Source organism: Coccinella septempunctata, chromosome 2, assembly GCF_907165205.1.
Source record: "Coccinella septempunctata chromosome 2, icCocSept1.1, whole genome shotgun sequence".
In the NCBI taxonomy this organism is placed as follows: Eukaryota; Metazoa; Arthropoda; class Insecta; order Coleoptera; family Coccinellidae; genus Coccinella; species Coccinella septempunctata.
The window spans coordinates 44,413,967-44,436,518 of NC_058190.1; the positions used below are offsets into that span (position 1 = coordinate 44,413,967).

Genomic DNA, 22,552 nt, shown 5'->3' on the forward strand with positions numbered 1-22,552 from the left:
TTTTTTACTGATTTCAGATTTTATTAACAACAATTGTGAGTAACATAACTCATATTAAAGATAAATTACTGGTTGATATAAGTAATACAGAAATATTACAATTCATATTTTGAAATTAAATTATCAATTTCTTCTTTAGATCTACCCTCATATTCTTTCATGTGATTGAACATCTTCCAAAGACCTGCAAAATGTAAAAGTTGAGAAAAAATGTTGAACATAATGCATTTTCTGCATTATTCATTCTGAATTTCAATAATTAAATATAAACATATTTATGCAAAGTGATCTACTTACTATTTTTATCATTCAATGTGAGAAACATGGAAAGAGCACTAAACCTTTTGATTTTAGACAAATGTAGTAAATACTCATAAGTTTCATCCTTTTCCTTGGCTAAGTGTTCAGCAAGAACATACAATATTTCACTGAATACATCGCTCTCCAATGAATCTTTGAAAAGATCAGGTATTTTTTTGGGATTAACTAGTCTCAGATATTCGCCCCTTTTATCATCACGCCCTCTGAGTTTTTTCCAAGTTGCATGAAACTGTACTGAAGTTTTTGGAGCCGTTAGTTGCGGTTCATCATCTACCACCATTTCTTGCTTAGTTACATCTTCTACCACCTTTTCTTGCTTAGTTACATCTTCATCAACCTGCTTTATTTGGGAACTTTGATTATTTTTATGTTCTACAATCTTTATATCATCCGTTTTTAAGGAGAATTTCTTTGGATTTTCATTCCTTTCTGGAAGATCAGATGATTCTGTTATTGCACTGTTTATTTCTTGAATTGGAATCCTTTTGAGAGGCTTTGTAGATCTCATATGGGGGGGTTTCTGAACAGCCTTAACTATGTTATCAACATCCCCACTCGGCCATATACATTTTGGTTTATTTGTATCGATATCAGTTTTTATGGAGTTTATTTTTCGTGAAATCTCTTCATTTTGTATTTCTGATGATCGACTTCTCAAATGTTGTCTAGATTGGCAAAACTTTGAAATTGGTTTTTGTGGCTGAAATAAATTAAACAACTGACAACTGAGTAAACACATACCATATGATACAACACAAACACTAGTGGAAGTTATAATATATATGATATAGATTAGCTCATAACAAAATATAAAAAGCTGTCAAAAAATCCCCTGCCCTGTTTGTAGATTGATATAAAGTAATATAAAGGAAAATCAGTTTTCAAGTTGAAATATTTTGCAAAAAAATTTTTACTTACTCCGTCTTTAATCTTCTGCACTAATTCTTCCAATTTCTTCCTGGACTCAGAATTTTTGGGCTCCAGCTCTAATACTCTCAGAAGATCTAATCTAGCATCTTCCAACTTATTCAGTGCCTCTCTAGCAGCAGATCTTCTTTGATAAGCTTTGACATAAGTGTTATCTAATTTTATAGCAATATTACAATCCTGTTCAGCTTTTTCCATTCTGTTAATGATAAAATTGGGTCATTCATTGAAAAAAATTGGAATCTATAATATTTACCTTTCAGTTTTCAGAAAACATAAAGCCCTATTAGCATAAAATATTGGATCGTAAGCATAATATTTAATGGCATTTGTATAACTCCTAATTGCATCATCCCATTTGGCACTTTTGACAAATTTGTTACCCTGAAAATATTTAATTGATTTATCATGAATTATGCTCAGTGGTACTCATACAAATAATGAACATATGAATACAAATAATGAAGAACTAACCTGTGCTTTTTCGATATTTGCTTGTTCTTTGAGGTCTTCGACTAATGATTCCGTACTGGAAGCAGAATCTTCATCAACCTTCTCACACTCTTTATCTACATCGAATTTGTCCCAGTCTGCATAGGACATACATTTTTTCTTTACTACTTTTTTGACATTTAGTATCTCTTTCTGTCCCTTATTAATTTCTTCGACTTTATGTTGCTTGATTTCTTTTATTTTCGGTTCCATTTTGTAGGACTATAAGGTAAAAAAAATTTCATTGTGAAAAGAGAGATATTAGTAATTAAGTTTCCTACCTGTTCCTGTTTTTGTGGTTTTCGCTCTTGTTCCTTCTTTTCCATTTCTTTTCCCCATGATTGTAAATCTTTATAAAAATCAAGAAAATCTTGATTGTTGTTTTTCAACTGCTGTTGCAACAGTAATGGATCCATGATTTTAATCGATTTTGGCTTCTCTTCTCCAAACGCGATGAAATGAGACAACTCAGTTTGAAAACTCTGGTTTACATGGAAACTTACGTTTAAAATACACGAAAATGATAATAATAATATTGTTTTTGTCCGGGAGGTTATGTTTAGAAATCATGCACAGAAATGTCTTTTTCTTCTCTAGTCTGATCTTTATTTCTTCTCATTGGGCCCTAAGGATGAAGAAAAAATCATTTTTTGGCGATATCATCACTGATCATAAAGAAAGCTGTATCCTTATCTGAAAAAAACATAGGATCATCTTCACAGGTATTCCTAGAGTCTAGACCTGGTTTTCGACATAAATCTTGAAGGAAGTAGAAAGAAAGACTTTAGCTAGGTCAGTCTAGGAGATTCCATGCCTTTCTTTCCTTTTTAACACATTTATGGACACGTTGAGATAGGGTGGGTACTTAATATGCCACCACAGGTCATGGGACAGAGCACCAACTCAAAAGTCCCCTTAGTTCTGAGAAATTCTGAGTTCCACTATTAGTGAAGTCTTTCTCTCGTATGAAGGGTAGTTTTTGTTTTTAGTATGACGAAATAGTCTTTCGTTATGTGAGTGCAATACGCGCCGCAGATATATTATTTTTCTTTAAGTATTATGTATCGAAAAAAGTTGGCATCCAATCTAACACTAACAGATACACAATGTAAACGTAAATTCCATAAAGTTTTTCGATGTAAACCAGAGACAACCTGTCTATGATGTGAACGCTAATGAACCAATAAAAGTTTGCACTTTTACTTCATGTACCTACGTATTTTGGACTTGAATGAATGTTTTCGAACAATAAACAACAAAATTGACCATCAGCAGTGTTAACATTAAATTATTCTAAAAAAAAAGTTCCCACAGAATGATCTTTGAAGGCTATTTGGATATGTAAGTAAAATTACTACCGGCAATTCCTATTTATTAAAATTTTACATTCAATCGAGTGTGCGTTCAATACCGCGTGAATTAGGGAAAGGTCTTTCCTAGATACGTATCGCGAGTACAAAGTGAATGCAATTATGCAAAATTATAAAGACTACCTGTCTGTTACGACATTTCATAATTCATTCATCAACGAAAAAGTGGTGGTACAAATCAACAGGGTCCAATTTAAAGAATAAGCTTGAGTGCAGGTGAATGTGAACCGCGAGAGAGTGCTCTGGACCTCTTCAACGATGCAAGAGTTGCGGCCATAAGCATGGTCTCGAATTTGTGGATGTGAATGGCGCGGGCCATAAACATGGCATCGAATTTGGTTTATGGGGAAAACTCTGCAGTGAACGCCTCCTTCGAAAGAAACTCCAGAGCCATAGGGGTTCTCTGGGCCTTCTTCACCGTCTGCTATGGCATCATTGGGACCACCGCATTCTTAACACCAGAATGGGTGGCTCTTGATGATGATACTACTTCTGGAAGGATTGGTCTGTGGTCTGTGTGCGCAGCGGTTGAGGAAAATAGGGAAGTTTGTATCGGAAAATTGCAGAACTTTATGAGTTTACCTGGGAAGGCCTTTCAAGCTGCCACTGTTTTCGTTGGACTGGCTGTTTTCTCCGCCGTGCTAACTTTTTGTGCCATGCTCTTTTTTCTCTGTTGTCACTCCAGCACCGTGTTCTTCACCTGTGGATGGATGCAGCTGTTCTCTGGTGAGCATTAAGAAGGGTAACTGTCTTACATTTCATGCCATTTGGGTGGAAATTTGTCCGGTCAAGTGATATTAGTGGTGTATTTTCGGACAACCTTGTAAATCTTCTTAAATTATATTCCTTGTGCTAGTGCCAAATTCTTTATATATTCTGCAGTAAATTTCTGATTTGGAAAGGCCAAAGACATTCTGGAAAAATGAAATATGAAGAGATCACCTGGCCATTTTATTCAAAGATATTATACATGTTGATTGGAATTGCTTTATGCAAAGAGGTTTATGATGGAACAGTTGTCATAAAAATTTAACAGCAGAATTGACCTTTCTGGGCTCTGGTGGTTTCTCAGGATTATTAGATTAATTTTAGACCCAAAAAGGTCACACTGCTTTTCTCTCCATGTGACACAATTTTTATTCAGGAAATGCCGGTCGACATTTCTGAAATATTTGAATATTTATGATGTACATGTTACGTAAGAATGAAGAACGAGAGTTCATGGGACATTAGGTTATTCCGGAGAGGGTTATACCTGTTGAGTAACAATATCTAAATTCCTATCTTCCACATCAATACATATTTTAACCTTTATATTGATAATCAAATTGTGTATGACTAATATAATATTCACCCAAAAAATCGAAAAAGTGAGATAGATATTCGAAAATTACTTAATTTTAAATACATTTCTGTACCTAGTTTTTCCAGAGCTACAACTCTAAAGATAACATTACAGAATCCTACAATCGTAGTGATTTTTCTCCTAGATCCCTCGACATCATCCTTATTAGATAAAGGTGAAATCTTACAAAAGCAGAGAAAATGCTATTTTCACTAAACACCAATTTCAACGCGTATGAGTGGAACTCATTACATTTATAGAATCTTTCAAAGTGTATTATGCAACAAAACTGTAGAGAATTTCAAATGAAATTGAGATTTTTTATTAATATATAACATACACGCACGCCACTGCTTTCAATCATTTTTATTACAGAGTATTCCTTGATGCAGTTTACACTTAGTCACTGCAATATTACCTGTTCCAGCATTTTTCTGCAAAATTGTAAATATACCGACGAAGATGAATTCTATGTGTTACTTTTTACTCCATACCTACTCTAGTTGGAGTTTCGAGTACTATAGTACTCACAATTTACTAATTTGTTCACCAGCATAGAGTTAAAGGAAGGCCTCAGAAGAGAACCGAATTTTTCTTGATAAATTTCCATAAAGGAAATCAATTTGCTCATTAATGGGATACAACCGATATATGGATTCAGTGAAAGTTAATGAATATAATAAGCGTGCATAATAAATTCAGAGTGATATTCTTCTAGTAATTGAGATGAGAGAGAAAATGTATTTGCTATGAATCTATGAAATGCACACCGGGGAATTCAGAAATGTTCGAAAGTAAAAAACGATTATCGATCAGTTGGGTAACAAGGAAAAGAAAATTATGAACATATGGCGCGCGAATTTTAAAAATCCCAACTGGTTCTAAATAAATAAACTGACTGCACGAAATTGAATTATTCCATACCTTCTAAATCAATTAAGGCATACCTATACTTCATGCAGATATATGAAAGTAATTTCCTTGAAAATAATTTTCAGGCAAATGTCGATCGCTCTAAGGCGTTTCGTTGATTTCCGAGACCTGTATCATAGCCTGCTACTATGATATTTTTTTTATTCGAAGGAAATCTAGGGTGATTTCTGAATATTCTCATTTACATCAAACCTAGAACACCTAGTTATCGATTCCACTGATTTTCAGTAGTTATACCTGTATGTACATTTGTTGAATGGTGTATATATATACGTACACAATTAATTGGGATTTTCGATTCGAGCTGTGAAAATAAGACAACTTTTTTGGAATTATTGTTAGTAGATTGAAGGAATGATTGATTTATTTGATTTATAGCCATATCGATGACCACCGCATGCCTGATATACCCTCTAGGATGGAGTGGAATTAATGTACAAAGGATATGTTTGAACTCCGACATTTTCAATCTTGGAAAATGTGAACTTCGCTGGGGATATCTGCTAGCAGTAATTTCCAGTTTGGATGCATTTATTCTTTGCATTTTAGCCTTCATCCTTGCTACACGTCATTTGAATGTTTCTCCCGATTCAAGCAGCTACTACGATGGTGAGTCCAATCACTATTTTCACAGTTCACCTTTACATTGTACCACAGCCTTCTAGCCTATTTCAGGTGGCTATGATTGTACCTAATATGTATTATGTATATTATACATTCAGGTAAATGAATGGAAGATTCGCATTTATATTCCGGGTTTAAAATATATAAGAGTTCAGAAATTTTGTGACCGTTTCAAAAGCGGCTGATTCTTGTCCACCATTGACATCGAGAAACTGGAAACGTGACCGGAAGATCGAGAAGTGGACGCCCAAGATCTACCACTCCTGCACAAGATCGGTTTCTAACTGTGTTTTCCCGCAGAGAGCCTTTGAGTAGGTACTTGTCGAATCCGAATTTCGAACTGTTCCAGATGAATCAAGATATGGGCGATTTTCGGTTTTAGAAATGGCAAAAAATCGAGAATTCCCCAAGATAACTGAAGTTGAGAGTATTTTCTGTGAAAATGGAATCCATTGGGCCATAGTTATAAGATATTGTAAAAAACTGCAATTATTAGGCTTCATAGCTAATTATTCAAGTGTTCTCCTCATTGCATTGTATATTTTTTTTGTTCCAGGAGGAATCAATACAGCATACTTTGGAGATTCCATTAGCGTAGCAGGTTCAAGAAAATCCCTCAATTTGCTTCCAATGTTCTCTGTACACCCAGAAGGACAAGATTTCTGCCCGCAGTTATCGCATCAGTTACCATCATCCATACATTCTTCCCATGGTCATTTACCATATAGCGCTCAGCATTTTGACATTTGATAAATAATTTATGATATTTAATTATTAATTCTGCTTGGTATACCTATTGTGAATACTGTTTCCCTTTTTTATTAAAAAAAGCATATTGAGTATTACTTCATTCATCTGAAGGATTATAAACCTGCATTCCTGGTAACCGTTGATATGTTATGAATTTGGAAAAGTCGTAGATCTACGGGAAAAGCTCAAAGAAAGCAGCCGACCTCCAGTTTGGCTAAGAGCAAATATTAAAGATTATACAGTTAACTCCATAATCTTTGGCTAAGAGCATGATATAAGAACATATTCTTATATCATGGCTAAGAGCTGGTTGGGCACGAAAATCAGTTCGTGAGTTGCTAGTCTGGCAGTCTGGCCTCTTATCGCACAAAAATGTGCATTTGGAGTAGAGCGGAATACGGAAATCATGAGGCTGCCATTATTTCTGTAATCTGTGGTGTTAAGCTTTGCGAATTGTTTAGCCCACATACGCATATTTGAGTTCCACTAAAATTTTGTATCCAGGGCAAAGATTAGAGTAAACTAGAGCTAACTCTATAATCTTTGCTCCTCTCTTCTATGCTCCCTGTGTTCCATAGATGCATCTTTACTAACGTATTCTGTGACTAACCTATATTTGATGTTCTGTGGCCTATATATAACCTCAATTTTTTTATTAGTATATGTGGAATTATTCTCTCATTTCACCTCTGTTTCTGTCTGAATTGAACCTTGAGATTGGCAATGCGAAGAGCAAAAGTAAAAGCTACAATATGTGTAAAAAGAAAAAAAACCGACTCTTCGGCTGCTCTTTCTACCTCGTCAGACCCTACCGTAGATATTCCTCTATCTACGGACCCTACACCTCAAGCATCTCCAAAATCCCCTACTGAGGACCCTATTATTTCTCCTACAGAAAACTGTGTCTCTTCAGCTTCGACTCCGTCCCCAATAAAATCCACACAACCAGCTTTTTCTGAAGTAGAGGCTCCTCCATCTACACCAATGTCACAGGTCGATTCAATTGTTACAGAAAGTCATGATGAAAAATCTAAACCAGCAGTTAAAAGTAGCGTATTGACTAGGACTAAAATCAAAGCAGTTCCAAAAATAAGAGGTAGAAAAGTAGGTTCGGGTGGTACACCATCGGAGAATGAAATAAAAAAAAGTGATATTGTATCAACACAGTCAACTTCAATTGAGGTCAGTATTCTCGTACTGGGATAAATTTTTATTCACACTTAAATTTAGATTCATGATATCTTATAGGTAAAAATGGCCAAGAATGCTTTAAAACAACCATTGACCATTACAGGAGCCTGCAAATAGTCCATGTGTACAGGAATCAACGGATGATCCTCCATTAAAATCTAGTCAGTCAGAAATTGTGAACTCCCAGAGTAATCCCATTCCTCCAGCAAGTCCTAGCAAAATATGTAGGACCAAAATCAAAGCAGTTCCCATATTAGGACATAGGAGAATTCATTCTGCAAGTGATTCGGATGATGGAAATAAGAATAGTTCTACTAGAATCAGAACTGATTCAGTATGTATGACAATTTGATTTTTGGTTTGTCAGCTGCTTTTGCACAGAATTGATACTGGATATGATTGAAAAATTCTTATTTCAGCAATCCTCTTGTATTTCTGGAAATCAAGATACAATTGTTGAGCAGCCTCAAACACCGAAAAAAAATGAATCAAATTCTGAAACCAAAAGAAAATTTAAAAAATCTGAGGGGTCAAAAAAATTGGCAGATGCAAGAAGGGAGTTTGCCAAGAAGTATGTTGATGGTAAACCAGATTATAAAAAGTTGACTATGATGGACCTCATTTTCTATAATCCAACAACAAATCCTATGAGGTAAGAGCTTTTGAGCTAATTATTATCTTGTATTTCACGAAAACCTGTGTTTTTGTAGGTTCTTGATTTGTGAAATAGTATTCTTTTAAATGACATTTGAGTTTTTAGGTCAGAGAAGAAGAAATCTGTAAGTTCTACAAAAAGTGTTAGTATAAATGAACAAAATGAAGAAGAAGTTGATAATCCTACAGAACCTACAGATGAGGATCCAACCAAAAAAGATGAGGAGCAGTTGGACAAAAGTGAAGATGAAGAAGATATAATAGCTCCACGAATAAAAATAGGACCTACAGGTGAGATCATTTTAGATGAAAAAAGCTTGGTTATTGAAAACAAGAAGACGAAGAAAGCTTTAGAAGAAATGGAAAAAACAGAAGCAGTTGATGAGGATTTGGATAGACCTTATGGGGTCTATAAAAGGTTCAAAAGGTGCAAATGGTCTCATTCTGATACATTAAAATTCTACCGAGCATTGAGCACAGTGGGAACAGATTTTTCACTTATGACTGAGCTTTTTTCTAACAGAACTAGAAGAGAACTCAAATTGAAATTCAAGAAAGAAGAGAGAATTAATCAAGCACTTGTAGACCAAGCAATCATGAAACCATGCAGTTTCAATTTTAATGAGTTGAAGAGCGAATTTGAGTTGATGGAAATTGAAAGGTTAGAAATTGAGCAACAACAGATTAAAAGCAAAGAAATGTCTGAGAAGAAACTCAATAAAAAAACTAATAAACTGTCAAAAATAATGCAAGAAGATGACTCAACTACTAATTCAACAGAGAGTATTCAAGAAAATTCTAGTGAGAAAAATTCAAATTCCAGTGAAGCTGCAGGTGAAAAACCGGTGAAGAAGAAGAGAGAGAAAAAACGAAAACCAACACTTTTGAAACCACCCAAACCCTCCAAGAAACTCGACATACTGAGTGCTCTCAGCGACAGTGAGAATAGTGAGATAGATTCAGATGAAGAATCAGAAGAAGCATTTTCATTGAATACAACTCACACAACAAGATATGGAAGAAAAACAAAACGAAGGGAAATCTATGAGCCAAACATCAATCTAGAAGAAGAAGAATTGATAATTCAAAAGAAAATTCGAAAGCCAAATCCAGAGCCCGAGCCTGCTCAAAAGCCTGGTTCTCTCATGGTGGTTTCATCAGAAACCTCTGATGGACAGCCTGTAGTACAAATATTCATGGTTACAAATGACAATGCAGAAAGTACTAATCAGAATGATACCAATGCCAAAAACTTATTGCCTATTGCTATGATAAGAACTAATCAAGCTAATGAAGAAGAAGAAGAAGTTGTGGAGAACAATTACACAATACCAGCAGATACTGGAGAAAATGAAAATGATTCAATAGAAATACAAGATGATGTTACATCGCAAGAATCAGGACTTTGAGTATAAAACAGAAGAGTGAATAGTCTCTATATATACAGGGTGTCCCAGCTGGAGTGTCCAAAAATGTAATAAAGTACATTTGAAACAAATCCACGTGTTTCTCCTTAAACTTTAACATAGTACTCATGGTGTAATGCCTTGTATATTGGATGTCATGAAAAAAGAAAATCTCTTCCTATTTCAGATTTTTTGCAAGTAATGCGAAAAAAAATAGGTAGATCTTACAACAGTGAATATTTTCTGTAGAAAGTCCTTAAAAAAATTGAAGGAAAATTTTAAATTATATGTTGAAAGATATGTATGATGAAAATATTTAAGAATATATTGTGCAGTTTCCTAATATTTCAGATAATTTTAATCAGAAAACTTGATTATTTTTTTGATCGGTTATTTCCAGTGGGTTTGGGATAATGTAAAGTATCCCTTAATTTGATTGTTGAGTTATTTGCAGCATTATTACTATTTTTCAGGAACACAGTAGATTTTGTTATGTACTTCTTGGTTTGCTTCAAGTTTGAATACCTACCATATCCTTTTTTTTAGGTAATTTTACAAAGTATTCCATATATAGTGGAATGTTTTCAGAATGGATTAATATTTTTTATTTTCAGTTTATTGATAGATTGGGGAGATTTTTAAAATTTTCTTTACATCTCTTTGAGAATTAATTTCAATGGACAACACAAGACCTATACCATATCTTATTATTTTTCACTGTGAGTGTGGATTAATGCAACATCAAATAATACGAAACAAGTACCATGTAAAAAATAGCTGAAATGTTACAATTTATGCAAACCAAATTAACACTCCTTGTTTCATATTTTCATAATAAATAAACTCTTTTCTATATAAACCTTTGTTAAAAATCACTAAACCTAAGAAGACAATTATTATGGACATTTGAAGTTCAGTTAATTATTAATTTGGTATACATATATTGTAACATTTCAGCTATTTGCTACATGATTCATGTTACTTAGTAATTGTTACCCGATACATGTTGCTTGATGCTATATGTATATTAGGGTTCTGTGGCTTCATAAATCCACACTCAAGAGAAATGAAAATATACGTTGAATTGTTGAACTGCTCACTACATTGTCTAATTTTTATTTACATTATCAGTATTTTAAATAAGGCTTCATATTGAATGTTACTGTAACAAAACAGCTAGCTGTATGAAAGAATGTATAGGATGATTTAAAGAAATGATCTGCTGACAATTTTGATGAAAACTGTGATACTTTAATAAAAATGGATACAATGTTTCATTAAAAATGTTATAAATTAATTATTCTATCACCTACCTACTATTATCAACATACAAAATCTACCTAGTAGATATAAACTTAACTTACAATCTCAACATTCAATTCTATTAACGAAATATGAGATATGTCCTGAAGAATTGTTAAAAAACCATTTTTTTTCTACAGAAGATGCAGAAAGCTTGTTGCATCACAATATAGTCAAAATTTATTTCTAGTACAATACATAATTGTAAATTGTAAAACTGAAAAGAGCCTTTCAGGGGTAATTAAACCTTTATTAAACATCCAAGTGGAAAATGTACACTTACATAAAACACAGTAAATTAAAATGTCAATATAAGTTGATATAATATCTTATATATATAGAACTGAATTAATTTTTTTCTAAGAGTAATTTTGTTATAAGTCTTCCTTTCAATTTAGGATTAGTGCTTATTTTATGGTTTGAAGCTTGAGCATACTTCTCTGACACAGCACGATATTTACTTTTGTCTTCTTTATCTAATAGTACTGCAAACTTTCGAATGACATGTTTGAAATCTGAAAGTTTGTAAGTTGTATAATGAACCAGCGTAGGAGACCAGACTTTAGATAGATCCATTTCTTCAGTCAAAATAGCAATGGCCAAGCAGCAAGCTGCAGCAGCTTGATGTGATGGTAGGATATGGCACATCTGATAGTCAATTAAAGCCAACTCCAACATATACTTTGCCAGACAATGTTGTAGTTGACTGGCTCTTGCAACTTTGCTATACCTTCTCAGAAAATGAATTGCGGTTGGTTTTCCCAAGCTAAACTTTAGAGTTGCTAAAATATCTCTCTCCATTGCCAAGATTTGTCGAGCTGAGAAAGAGTCATCACATACATAAACAAAATCACCAATTTCTGGTATATAGATCTCTTCGTACTTGGAGGCTATCATGAGAGCAGAAACACCAACAAGTTGAAGTGTTTCCCTACCAATATCCTTATTCAACTGTAGATATCTATCCAATAGAGATACACACATATAGGAAGTCTCTACATTCAGTTTGAAACTGACCTGGAGCTCAATCAGCCAATTGACCAGAGTCGCTCTCATGGAAGAAGTTGTTTTGTGATCCTGTAAATGATCCTTTTCAACAGCATATTTCACTTCCATTTCACGTAGGTATGAAAATATGTCCTCTACATATTCTGTCACTGCACAAGGATCATTCTTAGAATTTTCATCCGGGTCATAAATGACTAACTGCTTTGCTGAATACGCAGATGTTTTATCAATGATAGAATCTTGTTTCTTCAATGGTTTAAGAAGTAATACAGGTTTCCTTTTAGTTGTATTAGTCTCAACTTTACCAGATGAAATTTTAAGTTTACTAATATTGTCCTTAGCAATGTCAACAGGAGCTGCTGTAGCCAAGGGTTTTTGGAATTTTACGAGATTTTTCTGAGGTCCATCTTTTGGTATCTGCGTTCCAATTTTATTGCTGAGGTCCCTGAGTGCTGGTCTGCTCTTTGGAAATCGTGGCTGAGCATTGTCAATTTTTTTTCCTACAATAACATTCTCGCGATGTTGATCAGTCCTTAAAGACAGTCCTATTCTTCTTGATTCCATCTGAAACAAAGACAATGTTTAGGTCTAATTGTACAGTTCAGATTAAAGCCAAGTTCTATGTTGAACTTAGCTCGTATCGGAACTGTCCAAGTGGCCTTAATTAATAAGAGCTATCAGGCAATATTCCTAAGAAATATGTATTTGCCAATATATCACACCAACAAAGTTAACTCAGGCACAAGTCAAGAAAATGATAGAATTTACATTCATTTAGAAAAAGAAATGTATGTCAGAGTACAAAAGTAAAATATAATATTTTTGGTTCAAATAATAGTCCATGTCTCAAAGTTATGCAGTATAATAAAAACTTAATTTGGTTGCTTATTGAATCTAAGTTTCATTTAAAAATATAGTGACTCTCAAGTAATGATTTCATTATTTATTTCCTTACATGTAATAAACATTGTTATAACTTCTAACATGTGCAAGTAACATTGCAAGGATAAGTACATTATCAATATTAATAACCTTATATTCATCAAAAATTCAACATCTGGGTTTCATATTAGAACATGTTCATACTTTCATTACAGTAAAAGTACCATGTTGGAGGTCTCCCAAAATGGGGTATCCTGAATTACTATATTGCAAGTGCAAATTCATGTTATCAAACTGCACGTGTTTGTTTTCCGAGTGAGCAAAAACTATAGTCCTTTTTTTTTGCACAATACCTTATGTTGGACTAAAGTAAACAGGATCAAAAAATCCATGATACTTTGAAATGCAAGTATTAGAATCCATTGAAATAGTGGATCCGTACTAACCTAAATGATTGGTTAATGGTTAATTAATAAATTAACTTTCTACGAAATAGTCTTCTACAATTTCACATGAAGTTCATAGTGAAGATTTTATCTTTTTGTTTCTAAGCATATTATATATTTATCATGGTATGATCTAAACTCTCTTACAATTATAAATATAACTTTTTTATCTTTAGAATTTACTTTTGCATACCTTTGAAATTGCTTTAAGTCTTAGGATTACAAACTTTCAGACATTACACTCCTAAAAAGAATATTTTTAAAACTTGACAGTTTTCAGCGTTCAATTTTTATTTTTTACGATAACGAATCACCAACGGTTTTTCTCATAGAACAATGTATTTTCATAGAATATTAAAAGTTGGTAATATTTTCTAAAGTCAAAGAGGACTACTGAATCGAATCGAAAAATTTGCTTTCTTCATTCTAAGATTTTACATACAAGAAAAATGATAAGATCAAAGACAACAGGTTGTCACTGATAAGATATATAAAAATTTCCATAAATGAGATTTAATTATGATGGCCTTAAATGTTGGAATCACTGCATAAATTAGTGTTCTGTGGTTCTAATTTTTATAAATTTTCTGTGGTAATTGGTAAATGCCAATGGCGAAGCAACAGTTGTCTTGTTGTCAAAACTTGGATTATTATTGTGATTGTTGATTTAGTTTGAAAGATGTTAATTTTTGTTAAATGACAAGAATCGGACTGCCCTTTATGATACGATTCATTTTTTAGGTCAATCAGTTCAAACGTTAATTTTTTCGTTTGTTTACTAACATGGTGATATTTACAAACATCAGATTCCTCAATTGTATTTTATAGTATAATATTTTACATTTAAGTGAAGTGGATTTTATGTCTTATGTGAAAATTATGGAGAATCCTTCCTCAAGAAATACACTTCATTTTTCCTCTGGTAAGTTACGTATAGCAATCTGCTGCTTTAATTTAAAACAGGGTTGAAAAGCAATATTAGGGAACATAATAAGTGCCCGCTTTTTATTGACAATAAGCTAATTGAAAGTGAGTTAATGTAATTAATGAGTTGATAATTCCTTTGAATCGTATGTTCATAAAAGCACTTACTTGGAAAACGATTATATTTTGGCTAAAATCAAACTTTGAAGAAAGAGTTGAGTACGTACTTATGTACCTGTTCGAATCACTTTTGTGGCTTATATAAATATGTTCTACCTTTCCAACAGGGAGATTCTTAATCAAGCTTGAGAAGATATTATATTTCTATATTGTTCATGTTTTATATGCATAGGTATAACTTGAATAAAAGGATTAATGCTGGTGTTATTTTTGCTGATTTTCGAAGCTTCCATCAGAATTTATACATAAAAAGTTTCGATTGAATCAATTATTTTCTGTCTCTTACAGTTTAAACTGAAATTAAATGTTCATTTCTAATTATTAGTAATGATGAACGTTGTTAATTACTGCAATGATCCATTCAACATGTTGAAACTTTCCTGTCACATGAGTTGAAAGCCTTTGGCTTGCAGTAGATATTAAATGCATTTGTTTGAGTCATTGAGCTTTTCGATGTGTCGGAATCACATTAGAGGTTTTCCTTTGGATTGGTAGGAATTAATGGCCCTCAGAATCTTCAGATTCATCGTCTTGGGGGTTATTAGAATTTCTTTTCTAAAAAAAGATCCTATATTACTCTCAGAAGGTGCCTGCTAACCAGAAGGGGACGCATATGGTGAAATAACCCATAAAATATTACAGAATCTCTAGTAAAATGTTGACCAAAAATTGTAGTACTGTTTGGGGGGGAAATGGAATTTAATTGGGACTTTCTATCGTTGAAAATTTGTTGGAAATCTTATTCGTAAAAAAGGAAACTGAGTTCCATTGCCGTTTTCAGCAAGCAGAATTATGGTGGGTTCATGCAGAGCTCCTAAGATCTAAGAAACCAATCTAAGGAGCAATCTCGGGAACTCCATCTGCCAATTAGACTGGTAAATTTTTTGAGTCTTAGTTTTTAGTAACTCTGTATGAACCCCTTCAAACTCTTATTCAAAGTTAGCTATGAAGTAGGTAGGATTCGGTATTATAATTGAGTATATATACTCCTCAAAGATAATACTCAATGGTGTTATCTTCACTCACCTGTAGATGCCCTTGTGGTATTGAAACACGCGTAGAGCTTCTTTCGGATTACATGTTATAAACTTGTTAAGTTTCTTGCAAAAAGTGTTGTCGTTTCAGAAACATTGCGAATAAATTCAGGATATTAATGTCAGTTATTTGGAGTAGGGAAGGTTCTGCTTCAGATACATATCTAGAGGTGGCTTTTTTCAACAAATTCGATTGCTGTACTCTAGTATTTCACCGAATAACCCACGGTTTTAAATTTTTAGTGAAAAGTGTCTAGAGAAAGTTCTGAATTGAATAAGAATTGTTGAAATTAATTTAATTTTAGAAGAAGGCACTGGCGAAATAATGTTTGTGAAAGTCAATGCCAGTACCAGTGCTCACGTCACTGTAGTTTCTGAAGACAATGTCTTCAACGTGAAATAATCACCTTAATGAGTTATCCGTTTTGACCAAATCTTGTTCTAATATCCCAAGCCGTTTCGAAAATATCGAGGAATTGGGAATTTATTTGTAATACATTCAACGCCCTGTATCTTGGAAACGAAGCATTTCCGGACAAAAGCTTAAAGGACCTTTTCGATTCCAAATAACTCGGAGAACAATTCATTTGTTCGCAATGTTTATGAAACACTCTGTATAAGAAAATCATGTTAGAGAAACTATGCTGGGTCTCAGCGTATGAATTATCCAGTTATGCAAATAAAGTGTTCATCGAATTTTCAACTTGTGGTTCCGCGTTTTCGGCCTGTGGTGGATGTTGGCTGCATCCTGCGCCAGCGTCGCCCATCGATCGGACGTCGCGGCGCCTCTCCCGGCCGTACCGACTCTCAGTCACGTCAGGACGTCCGGCACGTTCCCAGCGTCGGTTTTGTCGAGCATCAGCGGCTAGCGCCGTCGCCGCTTGGTGAGCACAACAGGTATTTTTCATGTTTCGAGTGGATGAAGGGCCCTCGAGGCGAGGGCCCTTTTCTCGGCGTCTATTTCCGGTCGGAAATGGGCCGTCCGAGGAGCGTGCTTTATTTTCTACCTGTTCCTTTTTTATTGAAAGGAATGGGTCCCATGTGATACTGTAACCTTTGAAAATCGTGCGTGAAACGCCAATTAACTAATTCTCAAATTTTTTTTGGAATATTGTTACCAATTGTTGCTTGTTATTTTTGAGAATCTACACTCATGGACAAAATTAAGGAATCACAAAAAAATTTTAAATTTTAGGTGATTTTCAACAGGCTGTAACTTGGAGACAAGTCATTAAAAAAAAAACAATTTGTAGCTTCAATAGTATAATTTTTAGATTTGAACTCAGCAAAAAAATCTAATCTTTTTTTCACGTTATCTCGAAAAAACCACTGCCAAAAAAATTCTTAAAATTTTTTTGCTTTTTATTTCAAGTCTACGGAATTCAAAAATTTGTTTACTACTTAATCGCCATATGGACCGGATTGTATGTTTATTCAGCTACAATTTCTTTTTTTTTTGAAACCTTGATACGATCATTTTTTGCAGAAATATTGGACTTTGAATGAAAAAGGATCATTTTGTCTTTGATGATCCATATCTCAGTAACCAATGATCGCACAGAAAGTTGAAGGTGGTTTCAGGTTTCAGAAAACTTGAATGAATTCTCTACAACGTTGAGCCATTGTTTTGTGAAAGAAAACCATAATGTTGAGTGTGATTTTTACCCACGAGAGCCCTAGTTGTTACGTCTACATAATCTAGGCGACATTTATTGTTACTCTCTTTATGCAATGACAACTTTTCGGTGAATATGTATCAGGAATAAAGAAGGAACCAGTTTTTATTTGCATATTTGGATCTTTTGAAAGATGATTTCATGAAAAAAAATACAGACGTATCTATAACTCTTTTATTAATTTATTTTTTCAATTGCTTTCGAAATGAAAATTCTTTCATTTTCGCTGTACGGGACAAAACACATAAAAGTTGTTTTTTCTTCTTGAAATAGGATGAATTTTCACTACTTGTTGCTCTTATAATTGTAATATTTTAAAAATCTACATATTATTTTTCCATCTGATGTTCATATTCTGTGATCATATTTCAGTGTATGGCTGATCTCAGGAGAAAACTTCTTAAAGTGGCCTGATCATAACAGGTATATTTTGTGATGTAATGCTATTGGTGTTACCGCTTATTTTTGATGCACTTATATTGTTTGCTTTGTCGAATGAAATTTTAGTTAGTATATTTGCTGCATCGAATGTGCACCTTATGATTAGGTTAGGTTGGTCTTAATTCTCTTGTTATGAATTATCCAACTTCGTATGCTGGATCTTCATTGAATTCATAAATGATTGTAACATAGCAGTGGGTGTTAATATTGAAATTCTATGATATTTAGTTTGCACAGAGTAATTCACAGTGTTACTTCTAATTAATATCATAGAATTTCAAAATTAACGCCCACTGCGTTTATGAAGACTGTAGTTTCAAGTGATGAAAACCTCAAGGTGGATGGCCCTTTAGAAGTTTACAGTTTACTGAAAATTTGCATGTTTGAGTTTTCGACTATGAACTTTCCCTTTAAAATATTTTCATATACGCAGCTATACCGGAAATAGACTATTACATTCTTATTTCAAATGGCACACCCAGTATATCTTTGCACATAGCTTATTCAATGGCAATTTCAACGGTATGCCATACCTTGGGTTGAAAGTCAACGTTTTATGAGTTGTTGGGATTCTTATGAGAAAAATGGTGTAAACGGTAGGTGAAACTTTTTGAATATCTCTACTGGGGACGTTTTTTACGAAAAAATCGTCACCATTTTGAATTCTGCCTTCATGAAGTATTAAAAAACTATTGGAGGTATGGACCGAAACGTACAGGGTGTTAATGAGAGGAGATTATCAAGTTGGACAAATTTAATTGATAAAAACTCAAAATTTTTCTAGAGCTAATTTAAAAATAATAAATTCTGAAATCGAGAACGATTTCCCCTTGTATCTTACATTATAAGGATTTCAACGTTTACGCAACGAAAATACTCAACATAAATTCATTGACATTCATCACAATAACCTTTTAAGTTAATTCCTTCTTACATTCATCCTACCGAACGATATTTCTCATCTATTTAACAGCGTTTGCCATCGATTTCTCTCTTGTATAACTAACAGAGGCTCAGTATCTGGGGCATTTTTTATATTCCTGGGCTGAAAGTTGGGCCAAAGTAATAAGAGAAAAAGAGCGGCAGAATGAAATGGGAAAAAGGACCTACTCCGCCAGCTTAGAATAACTTCCCTTCCTGGCGAATTGATTAAATTTGTAAACGTTGTTTGTTCCTTGAAAATCTGTTTTTTTTTGTTTATTATTTCCAATAATGAATTTTTGGGATAGGATATTAAAGAAAATATTCGAAGCATCCAGTGCTGCCATTTTTTACGTCTCGAGATATTTAGAAATTCTGAAAATAAAATTGTTACTAATACCGAAGATAGAATTTTGTGGATTACTTTACAAAGTTAGTCTCCTTCTTTCAGGTGACGCCTAGGGTTGAAAGTTACCCATTTTTCTTCCCAATTTCGATATTATTTTTAATATTCAGACTCCAATTTGCCCCCTATTTGTTTGTTTATCTGAGAAGCCTCTTCCCTCAGCAACTGTTTATCACTTTCAATAGACAAATGCACTTGAAATTATCCTATCCCTATGCCCTATGTTGGGCTGACAATCGAAAATTTCTGCTTCCATCCTAGTAGCTAAATGGCCTATTAACTTTCATCGAATCGGTATATAGCCACTCTGCGTTAATTGCTCGGACAAGGTTTAACCTATAGGCGGAACCGGAAAATTAGCATGCCATTAAATCTGTCCTAAGCACGTCCCTTGTTAGAGCGACGTTGCCAGGTCTAAAAGAGGAAAAACCTCCAAATTCCTGCAGCTACAAGTTTTTCGCCAGATTTTTCTTTGTAATCGAGGCATCAAATAAAAATTAAAAATAAGGCAAGATGCCACAGGTCAGATAAAGTGGCTTACTGGAGGGAATTTTCGATTTAGAAGAGAACGTGATTTCGTATAGTATACATTGTGTATGACGTTCATTCTTCGATGGTTTCATTAGGTCCATTGAACAGTTCAAGTGAAAGAATAATTTTCTTATATTTTTGACATGAAATGTCGTTAATGTCAAAACGACGTTGTCCCAAGTTTCAACCCTTCGAAAAGGGTCTCCACACAGAGGTAAAAAGGGTCGGAAAATTGTCGAATAAGATGAAGTTTCACGAGACCCGGCAACTTTGTGTTGGGGAGTTGCATTCTCCCGAACGTGCTCACAGATGATCGGGCCGTTCTAAATCTCCCAGCTGACGCTGCGCACGCTCACGCAGGCATTTCTCCCGACCCCCCTCGTCTCACCCCCATTACGTACAGAATCCGGGTTACGGTCAACTTTGTGATGGCTGGAGTATTTGCATACTTGTTGAAGCGTCCGACAAAAAACGCGGGGAATTGAGGAAGAGTAAGGGCGTCAAAGGGACATTAAATAGCGTTTTGCGCGTGAAGAAAATAATTGCTGTTAACTAGGACGTCCGTTCAGCTCAGCTTTTGTCGATAATTTTGCTGCATCGAATTGGAAATTGGCCTAAATTCAAATCCCATGTTAATCAGGGTGGCTGGTAACGTCACTGCAGAGTCTTCACATAGTTTCGTTTTGTTTGTGAGTAAAATATTGAGTGTAATAAAAATAATATCTATAATAATACTGGAAAAAAGTCGACTTCTCAATAGAGATGCAAAATAGGAGATGGTACCTTCAAACTTAAGGAAGGTACAGAAATTGAAGCATTAAAGGAAGGAGATACGTAAAAGTATCTAGGGTAGGGATCAAACAGGCTAGAAGAATAAATCAGAGCCAGATGAAAAAAGAATAAACGGAGGAGTTCACCACAAAATTGAGAAGGATAATGAAAACTGGTCTTAACAGCAAGAAGCTATTAAGTAATACCTGCGCTTGCTCAGCACTGAGCTGCTACTCATTCGGTATCATCGCTTGGACCATCACCGATTCAGCAGCCCCAAAGAGAAAAATACGAACATGATGAGCTGATGAAACATCATAAAAATCACCCTTAAAGCTTGATAGAACGAAAGAGCTGCCACGACATCTTAGAGGTTAAGGAATTGATGGTTTCTCCAACCGTATGTCTCAAGAAATTGAAGAATATTTCCTGAATAAGGCTGTTTCATCAGAACTCCATCGAGAAGTGTGTGATGCTGACGATTCTACTCCGTTAAAGCTGCAACAGGATCACATTGAAATCGTCGAACCCTCTGCAGAAAGCAAAATGCAGAAACTGACTGGCAAACTTGTACATGGGAGCTGTAGATAATTTGACTGCTCAGATTTTTTTAATAATTTGAGTTATTGATAAAAATTTATTAATAGAGATTAATATGGAACTGACTGAGCAGATAGTTCAGTAGGCACTAGACTGAATACAGAACGTCGAAATCAAAACTTTTCAAAGTAGTTTTCCCCATTCTAAATCAACGAACAAGTAGCAGAAGACTCGAATAGCCGCACTGTTTATCTGCAGATCGCTTTCGGATGCCAGCCGTAATAAACACATCAATAAAACGAACGATAATGCCCCTTAAATGCCATTAAGGCAGAGATAGACGGAGTGAGCAGTAATTAAGTCCCTCATTAGTTTCGTCGAAAGAGAGTATCAATCACGCTGGATTGCCCGATTATTGTCCGGGATAAAATTGTAGCGGCGCATCAAAGTTGCAACTTTTGAACACTTTCAGGCGCAGATTTTCGACTGTGTTCCTTTTAGGGATATCAGATCTGGGAAAAGTATCGACGAGCCGATTCTGATGTTAGATATAGGCACAAAACGGTTGGAACATCGTACTCCTGTACAGGTCTGGACATATAGTCCATTCACTTCTATGAAAGCAGTCGGTTGGCCTTGGAAATTTTAAGTTGATTCCTCCAAAGTTTGGATTTCTCCTAGCCCAAAATTTTAGAGAGTTATCGACCTATCGAACACTGTTGATTCACCCTGTATAATCTGCTTTCTGATAACTTAATCTCTGATGAAAGAATCCGGGAGTCCTTAAACATTTTTTCCAACTCTTGTGGTTCTCGAATTAATCTCAGTTTACAGCCCATCGAAAAAGTATTGCTGAAAAGTCGCATCCACCATTTTGCAACACAGAACTATTATGCTTTGTTTGTGAACCGGCCGGGGGATTTTTACTGTTGTCTGATTTTTTGAAAGAGGAATATTGGGGACAGAGCGGTTTGTTATCCTCCTACGTTATGCATATTAATTTTTTCTAAACATTAATCGCAACATCGACAAAATATTAATTGTGGCTGCAAAATGGCGAATGCGTAGGTGGACACTTGGTTTGGTTTATTTTATCATATGAATCTTGTTTTGGAAACTGTATCTTTGACAACCATTGAGAATTCCTCATTCAGTATCTTATTGTGTATGATAGTTACGAATGGTAGGTAGGGGTAGTACGGGAGACTTGCTCAGGTAGGAGACTTGAACTACCTCAAATATTTCAATTCAAATTTCGCGCTACCGGCATCGTAAATAGCTTGCGACATAGGTACTCGTAATAAGGCACAGCTAGTGGCGGCTCCATTTTGGCCGCCAACAGAACAGTTCAAGAATGAAAGGGTCGAACGTGATTTTGTTGTTAGGAAGTAAGAAATTGAATATTTTCTGTTTGTTACACTGCCTGAAAAGTTTAATAGGTGCTTGCTCTTATTTTGTTTTATTGCTTTCGTGATTA

At 34.6% G+C, this 22,552-nt stretch overlaps 5 protein-coding genes across 8 annotated transcripts in view; 3 read left to right on the plus strand and 2 right to left on the minus strand.

The window, feature by feature from the left end:
- Nucleotides 1-21: 21 nt before the first annotated feature.
- On the minus strand, nucleotides 22-2,275 carry LOC123308389 (RNA polymerase II-associated protein 3). Its single transcript, XM_044891013.1, has 6 exons — nucleotides 2,022-2,275; nucleotides 1,723-1,962; nucleotides 1,505-1,632; nucleotides 1,240-1,447; nucleotides 298-1,021; nucleotides 22-184 (listed from the first exon to the last, which is right to left on the minus strand). The coding sequence occupies exons 1-6, from the start codon at nucleotides 2,154-2,156 to the stop codon at nucleotides 96-98; spliced, it is 1,524 nt and encodes a 507-aa protein (XP_044746948.1). The 5' UTR covers nucleotides 2,157-2,275; the 3' UTR covers nucleotides 22-95.
- An 832-nt stretch (nucleotides 2,276-3,107) lies between these two features.
- Nucleotides 3,108-6,854, plus strand: LOC123308391 (LHFPL tetraspan subfamily member 3 protein). Its single transcript, XM_044891015.1, has 3 exons — nucleotides 3,108-3,836; nucleotides 5,767-5,997; nucleotides 6,569-6,854. The coding sequence occupies exons 1-3, from the start codon at nucleotides 3,416-3,418 to the stop codon at nucleotides 6,760-6,762; spliced, it is 846 nt and encodes a 281-aa protein (XP_044746950.1). The 5' UTR covers nucleotides 3,108-3,415; the 3' UTR covers nucleotides 6,763-6,854.
- A 538-nt stretch (nucleotides 6,855-7,392) lies between these two features.
- Nucleotides 7,393-11,292, plus strand: LOC123306802 (transcription factor TFIIIB component B''). Its single transcript, XM_044888951.1, has 4 exons — nucleotides 7,393-7,944; nucleotides 8,057-8,287; nucleotides 8,373-8,605; nucleotides 8,714-11,292. Exons 1-4 carry the CDS (start codon nucleotides 7,486-7,488, stop codon nucleotides 10,014-10,016), a joined length of 2,226 nt encoding a protein of 741 aa, XP_044744886.1. The 5' UTR covers nucleotides 7,393-7,485; the 3' UTR covers nucleotides 10,017-11,292.
- Nucleotides 11,293-11,544: 252 nt separating this feature from the next.
- LOC123306803 (G2/mitotic-specific cyclin-B-like) lies at nucleotides 11,545-14,005 on the minus strand. 2 transcript variants are annotated; one of them, XM_044888952.1, is made up of 2 exons: nucleotides 13,845-14,005; nucleotides 11,545-12,887 (listed from the first exon to the last, which is right to left on the minus strand). In XM_044888952.1, the coding sequence occupies exon 2, from the start codon at nucleotides 12,885-12,887 to the stop codon at nucleotides 11,664-11,666; it is 1,224 nt and encodes a 407-aa protein (XP_044744887.1). In that variant the 5' UTR covers nucleotides 13,845-14,005; the 3' UTR covers nucleotides 11,545-11,663. The 2 variants fall into 2 exon arrangements, with proteins under 2 accessions (XP_044744887.1, XP_044744888.1); XM_044888953.1 differs by lacking the exon at nucleotides 13,845-14,005 and adding an exon at nucleotides 13,279-13,391.
- A 251-nt stretch (nucleotides 14,006-14,256) lies between these two features.
- The window catches only part of LOC123306454 (rho guanine nucleotide exchange factor 18), a 58,721-nt gene continuing 50,425 nt past the window's right edge, over nucleotides 14,257-22,552 (plus strand). The window contains exons 1-2 of one of the 3 annotated variants that reach the window (XM_044888469.1): nucleotides 14,257-14,573; nucleotides 17,838-17,888. Coding sequence is in view for 1 of the 3 variants with exons in the window: in XM_044888467.1 (XP_044744402.1) it covers nucleotides 14,513-14,573 (61 nt within the window). In the remaining 2 variants the exon portion in view is untranslated. Of the gene's footprint in view, nucleotides 14,574-16,613; nucleotides 16,687-17,837; nucleotides 17,889-22,552 lie in introns of those variants that run through there. The other 2 variants (XM_044888470.1, XM_044888467.1) reach the window with 2 other exon arrangements.